This window comes from Otolemur garnettii, unplaced genomic scaffold, assembly GCF_000181295.1.
Source record: "Otolemur garnettii isolate 467f Iridium unplaced genomic scaffold, OtoGar3 scaffold00015, whole genome shotgun sequence".
Classification (NCBI taxonomy): domain Eukaryota; kingdom Metazoa; phylum Chordata; class Mammalia; order Primates; family Galagidae; genus Otolemur; species Otolemur garnettii.
Window position 1 is genome coordinate 22881754 of NW_003852410.1, and position 12912 is coordinate 22894665.

Here is a 12912-nt window from a genome sequence, read left to right on the forward strand (position 1 = left end):
AAACTTTCGTAGTGACCCATGTATCTAGTGAGTAGAGGCCAAGGATGCTGCTAAACATCTTACAGTGTACAGGGCAGTCCCACAGCACAGTTATGGGGCCCCAGTGTCCGTGGTGCTGAGGTTGAGAAACCCTGTGCTCCTCCCCCTGCGTCTTTTCGGGATACCCTGAACAGTACTTTACACCCCTGGAGAGTAGAGTGGAGACTCAGTGTAGGTAGTTAGGAAACAGACTTGCTCCTGGCCAGCCAGAAGTATGTGGATCCAGATAAGTGATCAGAATAGTCCTTGACGTTGGGTTTGAGGCATAGGTTCAACCCATCCAGATTCCCAGGCAGCGGAGGCTCAGGAAGGGTTCCTGGGGGTGGCTTCTCTCTTCTCAGTTTGTCCCTCCTGGTCCTCATTGGGCATGGTCCCTAACTTCTGGTTCCCTAACTCCCTGTCTCCTAACTGTCCTTGCAGGAAGGACACCCCCAGCACTCATGTGGGGAGTAGTCTTCCTGTCTACCCTCTCTGTTTCCCTCCCTTTGACTGTTTGCCCCTCTGCCTCCTCTTCTTGACTTCTGGCTCAGTTCTTTTTTAGAGTTTCTGCACCTTTTACCTGGCCAAGATTGACATCCTCATTTTAGCTAATCTCTTTGTGGTGCTTTTATTTTGCTAAAAGACCTTTGGTCTTTTTCTAAAACTTGAGTCCTGTTACCCCCATAGCTTTACTATAAACTTCACCACCAAAAGATAAGACAGGAAGATTTAACACAACAACAAAAGCCTTTCTCATTTCCACAAGTTCTTGGGCATATCAGGAATTGAAAAATCTTCAAATTTATAGGCTGGAGACAGGACCTTTAGCATAGACACCGCGGCCACCAGGAAGAAAGCTGCAAGGGAAGACCTGCTCAAAGCCACTGGCACCAGAATTCCCTCTAGAAAAGCAAGTCTTGCCTTCTTTCTGGGCCCTCTGTTCATGGAGGCTCTTCGCAGTGCTCTGCTCCACATAGGAGGAGGCCTTGCGCAGACTAGCAAGGAGCCTCATCACCCTGCTGATGCCTGGGTTTCCCTAGTGAGGCCTGAAGTGTATCCTTAATACAAGGAGTCCACATTCTTATGGTTTTTATTTTGCTTCACTGTTATTTTCAGATAAGAAAAGTCACATGTGCTTGTGAGAAGCCAGGCATACACAGGAAGGCATGTGAAGTCTTAGTAAGAGCTTCCCTCCCCGGAGAGGAGCCTCTTACACTTCAGAACTCTGCTCTGAAATGGTTTGGGGGAACCACAGACAGTCAGCATTTTCCCAACATTTCAGCCAGCTCGGAGCACCTGTCCTTCCCAGCTTTTCAGAGATGTGGAGCCTGTGCCTAAAGCCTGAGCGTATTTGGAGCTGTTTCTTCAGCACATGCTTTCCTCCCACGGGGCTGGTACATGGCCAGTGAGCTGCTTTTGCTCCTGAGTTGTGAGGGTTAAGAATCATCTTAACTTGACTTCTCATGGTGTAGCTTTGTTTCAGTTAGTATGGGCCAAAGTCAGCACAGGTTAGGTACCCACAGGTTGGATAGACAGCATTTGTTTGCCATCCATCCATGCACGAAACACCCCAGGCCAGCCTTATACTCCCCTGGCCTGGTGTCAGTTGGGCCTTTGGGCATTTGAACATCAGGCAGCCAAAGAAGGAAGAAATGTGTGCAGAGCATTTCCAAGTCTCCAGCCAACTGGAAGGGAAGGCCCGAGGATGCTCTAAACGCCTCTGCCTGGACTTGTTCTCTCCTGTCACCAGGATTTCTTCAAGGAGAGACTTTACCCCAAAAAAGTAATAGAAAAAAAGGGAAAGGAAAAAACCACATAGCTTCAAGTAAGGAGGATCTCAGAGCAAAGCAGGCACCGTGACATTCTTTTTATTATTATTTCTTAAAGACGGGCTTTCGCTCTGTCACCCAGGCTGGAGTGCAGGTGCATGATCGTGATCAGTTGCAGCCTTGAACTCCTGAGCCCAAGTGGTCCTCCTGCCTCAGCCTCCTAAGTAGCTGGGACTACAGGCACACACTTCCATGCCCTGCAAATTTTTCTTATTTATTTATTTATTTATTTATTAGAGATGAGGTCTTACTATGTTGCCCAGGCTGGTCTTGAACTCCTAGCCTCAAGCCATCTTACCACCTCGGCCCCCAAAGTACTAGGATTACAGGTGTGAGCCACTGCACCCAGGTGACACTGTGGCTTCTAATTGTCCTTGATAATTGATGAAGTTGTCATTCCTCACCCCAGGAAAAGCATGACATAGCACACAGGGCATATTGTTTCCAGGGTTTCATCTGCCCCCTCCTCAGAACCTTGGGTCTGAAGAATGCTAATTCTCTACCCTCATTTTACAGAGTACCTTTGACAAAGGATCCTATGATGTTATCTGATGTTAGTGCATATAAATTTCATCAAAATGAGATGAATTGTGACTCAGTTTTATTTTTTATATAGTGTCTGATATAAAACACTTAGCAAAACTTTAAAACCCTTAAAACTTTATAAATAACTGATCACATGTCCCATCACAGAAGAGGGGACCCTAGAGAGATTATTCCTTCTTTCTGTCTGTATTGGCTGAATAGTTTTGAATGCTGTGTGTTTATGATAAAGGAGTGAAAACAACTGCATGATTTAGATAGCAAGAGTTGTAGGAAAGCAGAAAGTTGACAGGCTGGGCAAGATCTGTATCCAGGAAAAGAAAAGAGAGAAAGAAATTAAGTGGAGGGCAGATGGGAAAGCAAACAGCACCAAGTGGGGACGGAAAACAACCCCAGGGTCCGCTTTGGACCAAGTGCTTGGATTTCACAGTCGAGATGCCAGCTCATGGGGTGATTGCTGGCTCCTTTCCCCCTCTTGATTTGGAGTTCCTTGTAGATTTGGAAAAGGGCGATTTGCCAGCCAGTGCAGTTGGGCTGAAGATGCATATGGAATGAATGAGGGCTGGGACACTTTCCCCGTTTCTCTGCTGGAAACCTAGCGAAGGGGCTTAAGGCACCCCCTCTGCAGTGGAAAGGCCAGATCCGGGAGGCTCTGGGTAGGGTTACCCGTCCTCTGTGTGCTCAGGGCCTGCCGCTTGAAATGAATAAATAAGCTAATGAAGTGAGAGCTTTCTGCAGCGTTGTCACAGGGTCAGAGCTCAGTGTGGAGGTCAGGGGCCTATTGTGGGCTGTCCCCAGGAGCTGCTCCAACCTCTCCTCTCAACCCCTGTCCTCACAGTGCTCAGTGACCTGTGGAAAGGGCTACAAACAAAGGCTGGTCTCGTGCAGCGAGGTTTACACTGGGAAGGAGAATTATGAGTACAGCTACCAAACCACCATCAACTGCCCCGGCACCCAGCCCCCCAGCGTCCAGCCCTGCTTCCTGAGGGGGTGCCCCGTCTCGGCCACCTGGCGAATGGGCAACTGGGGGAGCGTAAGTAGATGACTGAGCTCTCAAATTCAACAATGTTCACTCTCAAGCCCTGCCTTAAACACTCCCTGCCTGCCCCACTCCCTGGAGTCATGTGCTTCAGGAGAGGTCCTGGTGAGAAACAGGACTTAGGATGTGCGGTGGGTGGACAGGGATGGAGGGAACCTCTTCCTGTCTGGCCGTGTGGCTTGGTGCTTTAAGCCTGGGCTCTGCAGTCAGGCAGCCTGAATCGTAATCCTTGCTCTGGTGCCTTGGGTGAATGACTTTGGGCAAGTTGCTTAACTTTTGTGTCCCTGTTTGCTCATGTGCCAAATGGGCGATTGTGATGATGAAATGATGAAATGAGTTTATAATAGGTGGAGCATTGCTAATCCAAAACTGTGAAATCTAAAATGCTCCAGAATCCTAAACTTCTTGAGTGCTGACATGATGTTCAAATGAAATGTTTCTTGGATTTTCAGATAAGAGTTGCTCAACTGGTAATAATGCACATATTCCAAAAACATGAAAAAATCTAAAATGGGAAACATTTCTGGTCCCAAACATTTCAGACAAGGGATATTCAATCTGTATATGAAAAGAACTTACATTATTTGGTAAATTTAATGGTATACATTTTTCACCACAACTTTTTTAAAGCGCTTCAAATCTGGCACTTTGTAAGAGTTACAGAATGAGCTGTTGTTGCCCCTTAGGTCGTTAAAAGTCTGTGTGTTCCAGTCCTTCTGTATGAGGACTGCTTCACTGTATTGAGGGTACAACAAGCCAGAATATTGTACTTAGGGACTGCCCTCGAAAACTGTCACAGGCCCCTGGCTATGGACTGCAAGGGTCTCTCTCTTGAAAAGTGATCAGGCAGATGACAAATTGAAAGTGGGTAGGGCTTGAATCTGGGCTCCACCATGACCTTGAATAAATTCCTTAATATTTGACCCCCCCATCTCCCACCAGTAAAATAGGATAATGGTCGTACTATCACATAGAGTTATTATGAGGCTTAAATGAAAAAAATTTATCTATGTATATGTGTGTGTGTGTATATATATATATATATAAATTACATATAATTGTATGCAATGGTATAAATGTTTTATACATACATATGTTTTTACCTGCAGAGGGTGCCAAAGTAGTATACGTATTTTAAGAAAGGAAAAAGCTGTATTAAATTGTAATGTTCGCTATGTGCTGATAGCAAAAGATTGAATACAAGTCACATTGAGCAAATCTTGGAATTGCAGGAGCCAAACATGACTTGAGTGTTACAAATTTAACACAGTTTTTCCCTTTCTTAAAACGTGTATACCTTTGTTGGCACCTCTATATATGTGTGTATAAATATGAATATATAAAGCTTGGCACAGAGGCTAGTCTATAGTAAGTGCTCAGTAAACATTAGCTGTTTGTTTTCAGCAATCCAGGATGTGGAATGATGCCGTGTAATGACATCAGGGCTCTGAGCGCCACACTGCTGGGAGCCCCAGCCTCCGGTGTTGGATCACCACAGTGCTGACTCTGGTTTGCCTTACAGTGCTCTGTGTCTTGTGGTGTTGGAGTGATGCAGAGATCTGTGCAGTGTCTAACCAGTGAGGACCAACCCAGCCACTTATGCCCCACCGATCTGAAGCCAGAAGAACGAAAAAGCTGCCATAATATTTATAACTGTAAGTTGCCCAAATGTAGCCATCCTTTTTTGCATGAAGAAAAGGTTTTCATTGTTGATTGTTTGCTCACCCTTCTTAGAAATATGGAATTTTTTTTAAGCGATCATCCCCTTTGCTAAAAACTTTTAGCCTGAACAATGCAATTCATTTCTGTTAGCGAACATCACACATCTTAAAACATCATGCCCCATTTTTGCAATTTGTGTTTTCCAGGTAAGTTACCCCAGAACTGTAACGAAGTGAAAAGACTCAAAAGTACCAGTGAAGATGGAGAATATTTCCTGGTCATCAGAGGAAAGTTTCTAAAGGTGAATGCTGGATGTTGGTTATCATGTCAAGAATGTTTCTAGAGTGAGTGATCATTGCTCTCATTGTCTTGGTTCTGAGCCACACTTCACAGGTTATTTCTGGTCTTACAGATATTCTGTGCAGGGATGCACTCCGACCGCCCCAAAGAGTATGTGACACTGGTTCATGGAGACTCTGAGAATTTCTCCGAGGTTTACGGGCACAGGTAGGAGAGCCAGGCTCATAAGAGTCCAGACACCTAGATATCCCTGAAAATACTTTCCCATTCTTACCAGAACATTCTCTGTGTAAATTAGGTTGCACAACCCCACAGAATGTCCCTACAATGGGAGCCGACGTGATGACTGCCAGTGTCGGAAGGATTACACAGCAGCTGGGTTTTCCAGTTTCCAGAAAATCAGAATAGACCTGAGCACCATGCAGATAATAAGTAAGTTCTGGGAGGTCTCATGAGGGAATGTGTTCATACTTCTCTCCATTCAGTCAGCGGGTACGTCCTGTGCAATGGCTGGTGAGAGGGTGCTAAGGATACACAGGAGGTTAAGACAGGAGCTTACAGTGCAGCAGTGACCATCCTGCGAGCAGTGTTTTGTTCCTTCTGTTCACTGCGGTATTCCCAGTGCCTGCAAAGTAGCTAGCTAGTACAGGGCAGGTGCTCCATCAGTTTGTAATGAATGAATGAATGAAGTTGATGAAAGCACATTAAAGTGGCACCATTGCAATGTGAGCCGTCAGGGAAGCATCCCAGAAAATACGACATCAAAATGGAAACCTTAAGGTCAAGTAAGTGTATTCCAGGCATCAGGATCAGTGGGGAAGGTCGAGCTGTTAGCAGAAGTGTTTAAGGGGGAGGAACAACAGGTAAGGCCCCGAGCTAAGAGAGTCATGCAGCAATGTTTACCCCACACGCGGCTCTCCCCAGCACAGGGTATGTGCTCACACAGGCATAAAACTCATGTTATCCAATCATGAATTTGCACAAGAAAAATGGAGCACAGAATTACCTTTTCTAAACTATCCCACACAGGGGCTGATTTCATACTCTGGCCCACACTGCATCTGCGTTAGGGACATTAATCATAGCAGTGGTTACGGACTGCTAAAATATCTAAGCATGTTCCTTTGAGTAGAGGAAAAAGAGAAATAATGAATAATTAATTTTTCCTCATTAATGTTATGCCCATGGTATTGCTTTACTTTCCTCTTGAACTTGATTTGTACCAAGATATTGTTAATTTCCTTCAGCCAGACTGATGAGGGCTAAAGGCAAAGGGTCTGCAGTTCTCCACTTAGAAAAACACCCTGGCTGAGACCCAGGGGTTCTGCATGCTGAGGTAGAAGGGAGCGCTCCGATTTCCCTCTCACCAAAGTGTGGTTAACTACAGAAAGATTGAGGCCTCTGGCCATTCCCAAGACACAAGGCAGGGAGATGAAAACCACCTCTGGCCTGTGGTCCCACCAGCAGAGGACTTCTGCAGAATTCTCCGTTTCACTCCTCCTTATCCATGTGCGGAGCTGATCTCAGAGACTTTAGTAGGGGTTAAAAACACGAGCTCTTGGTCAGCATTGTTTTTATTGGTTTAAAAAAAAATAGAAACTGCCATTAATAATTTCAAGATATGGGTTCTAATTGCTCCACGTTTTGGCAATAATGGTGCCTAGGCCACGGGAGGACAGATGAAACCTCAGTGATTCCAAAATCACTGGAGATGCTTTTCTGGCTCGTGTCCTTCTGGCTCTAAGCCTGCCATGCAGTGTTAGCGGGAGGTTCCCAGCCAGCCAATTACACTATGTTTAAGAGAGCTGATTGGCATAGCTATTATGTAGGAATTGATTCCAAAGTCATCGGAAACCCCCTTTGCGCTGCCACACTGTGAGGAGACAGGCAGTCGGTGCTGATAAAACCCAGGAAACAAAGGTTGTGGAACCACAGATGTCCTGAGGAAAACGCGAGAGCACGTCTGGATCCACTTCTCACTAACCCGTCTAATTGTTTCTTCTCTCCCTTCCCTCTTACTATTTTTCTTCCCTCTGTCTCCTTGTTAATATCCTATTTCTTCCCTGCCTCTTTCTCCCACTCCTCCTGTCCGCTTCCTTTAACCCAGGGGTCCTCAAACTTTTTAAACAGGGGGCCAGTTCACTGTCCCTCAGACCGTTGGAGGGCCAGACTGCAGGCCCCAGGACGAGCTGAGTCGGCTGCTAAGCAGGACAGGCAGCGGTGGCAAAAACACCTGGTGGGTGGGCTGCATGTGGCCCATGGGCGGGAGTTTGAGGACCCCTGCTTTAACCCTTTCTCTGCCCCACAGCCACGGACTTACAGTTTGCAAGGACAAGTGAAGGACATCCTGTCCCTTTCGCCACAGCCGGAGACTGCTACAGTGCTGCCAAGTGCCCACAGGTATGTCCTTGGAGACATCCCCTTTCCCAGGGACTGCTCTCCCACCTCCCCCTGACCTCAAAAGGACCCTCGGCTTGCATCCGGGGAATGCAATTAGAACACCTATTCCGGAAGGCAATTTGGCCACAGCTATCAAGAACCTCACAAATGCTCAGAGTCCAATCCCCTAATTTTACTCCAAAAAATACTTCCTAAGGAAATGATCACAGCTATATGCCTAATTTCTACATTCAGCAAAATGCTTCGATTTAGCAACAAATTCGATATCTGATGGCAAAGATGTCGTTAAACAAATTATGATGGCTAATAAAATGAATATCGTATATTCAGAGGCACACCCATAAATGCTTAAAGCCGGACTCTCAAGGGAGGGAAAAGAATCCCCTGCTTTCTAGCATTTGGTGTAGATATGCTCCCCATAACTGATTTCAGGCTGTCAATATTGTATCACTAAATGCAGAGTGGGGAAGAGACGCACACAGCGGGCTCTCAAAGCTAGTGCAATTGAGACAACACACCACTGCCAGCTCTTAACAATCCCTGTTATTGCATAATATAGGAAAATGCTTATGGGGTTAGGAAGGAAAAACAAGATGCAAAACAGTAAACGCAGTGTGATCCCATCTGTATTTTTTGAAAAATGTACAAAAAGTCTGGAAGGATTTTTGCAAAATATCAGTGGGGTATTATTGGTAAGTTTGACTTCTATTTATTTATTGTGTTTAACTTGCCTGGGTTTTCTAAATTTTTCAAAATAAGCATGAAACATTTTTTTAAATAAATATTAGACTTGGATATCCCCAAATTTGCAAGATTTATACGGGTTTTCTTTGACTTTCTCATCATAGCCAGAAATGCCTCCAGAATAGTCTTAACAATAAATCAGCTGACGTTTCCTGAGTGATCATCTTATGCCAGGCACCATCCTTGTCACTGGAGACTCACCAGTGTTCGTCTCTTAGGGAATTTATTGGAATGTTGGGGAGAAGGACAGGTAGATGAATAACCATAACATAATAATAATATTCTAAAAGTCCTCCAGGAGTACTATGACTCCCCTCTGTCACTCCTACTTCAGTTCTATAAAGTTTGCAAACCAAAGTGCAAACTCATCACGCTCTGCTGGGCCTCCTGTGCAGCTCTGGTCAAGAGCAGCCTTTCTACCCATTCTATAGCTCAACACTTCCTTGACTTTCAGAGGCGTGGCAAGTTTGAACTTGCTTTTTGAAACATGTTGCAATAGTCAGTCTGGGCTAATTTTGCAAAGCAGGGATTGGTCTTTGGAAGACGTTTCTGCATTTGGAAGGCAGAACAGAGGTAATGAATTCAGGGATTCTTGTCAGGAGGACTTGGTCACAGTTTTTTCTTTGGTTCAAATGAAGTCTTTGGAAAGCTGTGGTTAAACTTTGCCTGTGAGCTTTCACAAGCCTGGGGATTTGGGACTGGGGGATGCATTCAGACTCTCAAGCACTGTCTCCATAGGATGGATTTACCCCAACCACAGAGACCATCCAAAGACAAACACATCTGAATTTTCTTTTAACGAAGTGTTTTTTCAGCCCCAAGCTTTAGAAGAGCATTGCTAAACATTTTAGAGAAGTGAAGAGGAAGCTCTCAGGGGAGAAAGAAAATAAACAAAGGACATAATGGTAAAAAGAGCCTTTCCTCTATTACTCAGGAATTGAAACTTTTGAAGTACAGTGTTTTTAAAGCAGTTGATGGTTTCAAACACCCCCTGGTATCTGTTGCATTTTAGGGGACTAATAGATTGGCCTTGTCCTGCCTTTTTTAATTGTCTCAGGATTTTCTCGATTCCACATATGCATCCTTTGGGAAGCTTAAGTAAATGAAAAGCAATTTGCATTCATTTATTTTAATAATGCAGAGACAAATGAACTGATTGATTTGCTAAATTCTGACAAGGAAGCAGTTCCTAAATGGGAAAACTCAAAGCCCAGGAGAGGCTAATTCACATTTTTGTCCCCAGCCATTCATTCTTCAAACCTTACTGGGTACTTTTAGAATTCAATTCCTTAGACATTCACTGGGCACCAACTATACTGATGACAGATGTGAGCTTTTCCAATCAGTGTTCCAAGAAAAGGTTTGAAGAAAGCGTGCTCACTCGTCAGACTGACTCGGAGTGGGTAGCTCCTCCTTTGACCTGATGATTGCCTGGAAATCCAAGGAAGGGGATGCTGTGTTTGAGAATCCGTGTCTTCCTCTGCATCCCTTGTTGTTGCTTTGGGGATTTATCAATAAGGGTCGGGTCCCGAGAGCTTTCACCTCAAACTATAACCAGAATATATAATATATATATATATATATATATATTTTTTTTTTTTTTTTTTTTTTTTTGAGACAGAGCCTTAAGCTGTCGCCCTGGGTAGAATGCCGTAGCATAGCTCGCAGCAACCTCCAACTCCTGGGCTCAAGAGAGTCTCCTGCCTCTGCCTCCCAAGTAGCTGGGACTACAGGCACCTGACACAACGCCCGGCAATTTTTTGGTTGTAGCCATCACTGTTGTTTGGCGGGCCAGACTGGATTCGACCCCGCCACCTTGGGTGTACATGGCTGGCGCCTTAGCCACCTGAGCCACAGGTGCCAAGCCCAGAATATATTTTTGTATCCTGCAGTAGGTGTGGCACTGGTATTGATGGTGTTGCTGATGGAACATTTACCATGTAAATGAGCATTAGGCACTGTGCTCAGCCTTGGCTGCTCAGTGCAGCAGTCAGTGGCCACAGTATTCTGTGAGAACGCTCCCTTTTTAAAGATTAGGAGAATGAGAATAGACAGATTGGGGAACTTGCCCAAACCCACATAGCTACTGCCTACTAAAGGTTGTATTTGCAACTAAATGTGTCTGGAGCCATATCAGGCCATAGATGTCCTTTCTGATTCCGTTTCCAGGCAAGAATTTCAGCAACATTTTTTTTCCTTAGACCAGGATTCCTCTCTGGTCTAAGCACATCTTTTGCAAACCTTTATGGATCTTCTGGTGAAAGTATAACTCTTTTTTTTTTTTTATTGAATGGTAACTATGTACATTAATGCACTTCTGGGGTACAGTGTGGGGTTGTCACACACAATCCAAAAATAGTTCCATCAAACTGGTTAACAAAGCCTTCATGTCATTTTCTTAGTTATTGTTCTAAAACGTTCACATTCTACTCTTAGAAAGATTCACTTGTACCCTTGTAAGATAAACCTCAGAAGTGATCCCTCCAATCCCCCTCCCTCCACCCATTCCCCCTTCCCCTCTCCCTCCCCCTTCCCCGTATTCTTAGGCTGTTATTAGGTTATAGCTTACATATAAAAGGTATAAATTAGTTTCATAATAGGGGTGTGTACATTGGATACTTTTTCCTCTATTCTTGTGATACTTTGCTCAGAAGAACATTCTCCAGCTCCATCCACGTGAACATGAAAGACGTAAAGTCTCCATCTTTCTTAATGGCTGCATAGTATTCCATGGTGTACATATACTACAGTTTGTTGATCTATTCGTGGATTGATGGGCACTTGAGAAGGCATAAGTCTTAATGACCTTTCCTTTTTAAAATCAGCACCAGGACATAGTAGTTACAGTTCTGATGTCCCTTAGACTCCAAATATAAGGCTTCAGAGGCAAAGATGTCTCAGAACAGAGTTAGAAAGAACATGAGGTCTTTCCTTCTCTGGTGGCACTCAGAGCATTAAAATCTACTGAACAGGCACAGCCCTGAACTGCAGACAGCAGAGAGGGAATGGAGAGTTGATTTCCTGTTGCATTCAGGCACATCCACTCCCCCGAGAAGACAGCCCCAATAGATGTGTGTACCGAGCATGCCTGGGCCCTGGATGCCCAGATCAGCTGGGGGCATTGTCAGGAAAGAAACCAAGTCCACAGCCTGAGCCTTCTGAGAACTTCAGTGCGAGAGCAGATCAAGTCTGCCTTCTCTTGCACTACAGGTGGGACAGGCAGTCTGAGCAGTGGGAAGGATGGAGGAAGATAAGAGAGGGACCCTTGGCAACACTGTGCAGTACAAGAATCCAGTGTCCGAGGAGGCTGGGCAATGAGGACCTTTAGCTTCAGCACAGCCACAGCACAAACTCCTGGATATTGAAGCCACTAGACATAAGAGCCATCAACATCTCCACAGTATTGTCAAAAAATAATGTCCCCCCAAAATATCTTTTTTTAAATATCACCTGCTCTGTGCCAGAGAATGAATTACCTTCATTATGCCTTGAATCTGATTGCCTCTGTTCACAGGTTAAGTCTTACTAATCCATTTTACAGGTGAACTCCAGAAGGTTAAGCCCTAAGATCACCCTGGAAATAAGTTAGGAGAGTGAGGTTCTAGGATAAATTCACCCTGTACTCCAGGCTTCCTCGTTCTCAGCACTATCACTGTTGGCTGGGTAATTCTCTGTGAGGTGGGCTGTCCTGTGCACTGTAGTTATCAGCAGTGTCTGATAACTGTGACTTGTACCCACCAGATGCTTTGTGACACTTCTGCTCCCCCCCCCACGTCAAATTGCCCCCTGTTGAGAACCACTGACTAGTCCAGACAAAATTCTTTGGTTACCTCTATATGTAGGAATTCTATTATTCCCCACTTTACATTTGTGGAACCTAAGACTTCACAAGGGTTTATAAACCCTGTTCATCAATATTTATGACATTGGCCTTGACAGGAGACTTCTAAGCTACCCCCAGTCATGGAAATATCTTAATTGAGAAGCAGGTGGGTGTTATATTTATTGAGAATCTATCAAGGGGCTAGGCATATGTTAGAAATCATAGCTGATATAAATAAAGCAATACCAAGCCCCTGACCTCAGTAAGCTTATTGAAGAGATCAAACGAATACTTAGGAAACAGAAAATGCAAGGTGGATAACTAATAGTTTTGCATATCTACTAAGTTCTAGCCATAAGATACATGGCTAATTTCTTTTAGTCCTCATTACAGGGCTTGGAAGGAGTTGAGTGTTATTGCCTTCCATTTTACAGATGGACAAACCAGGTTTTAAAATGCTTAAACTAGGGCCGTGCCTGTGGCTCAAAGGAGTAGGGCGCCGGCCCCATATGCTGGAGGTGGTGGGTTCAAACACAGCCCAAGCCAAAAACTGC

The 12912-nt window shown here is 44.7% G+C and overlaps 1 protein-coding gene across 1 annotated transcript in view; it reads left to right on the forward strand.

Annotated features, from left to right (window-relative positions):
• ADAMTS9 (ADAM metallopeptidase with thrombospondin type 1 motif 9) overlaps positions 1-12912 on the forward strand; it is a 172315-nt gene that overhangs the window by 143151 nt on the left and 16252 nt on the right. Inside the window, exons 32-37 of the mRNA XM_003785516.3 lie at positions 3229-3423; positions 4952-5084; positions 5298-5392; positions 5504-5598; positions 5690-5823; positions 7700-7791. Of these exons, the coding sequence (XP_003785564.1) occupies positions 3229-3423; positions 4952-5084; positions 5298-5392; positions 5504-5598; positions 5690-5823; positions 7700-7791 (744 nt within the window). The remainder of the gene's footprint in view (positions 1-3228; positions 3424-4951; positions 5085-5297; positions 5393-5503; positions 5599-5689; positions 5824-7699; positions 7792-12912) is intronic.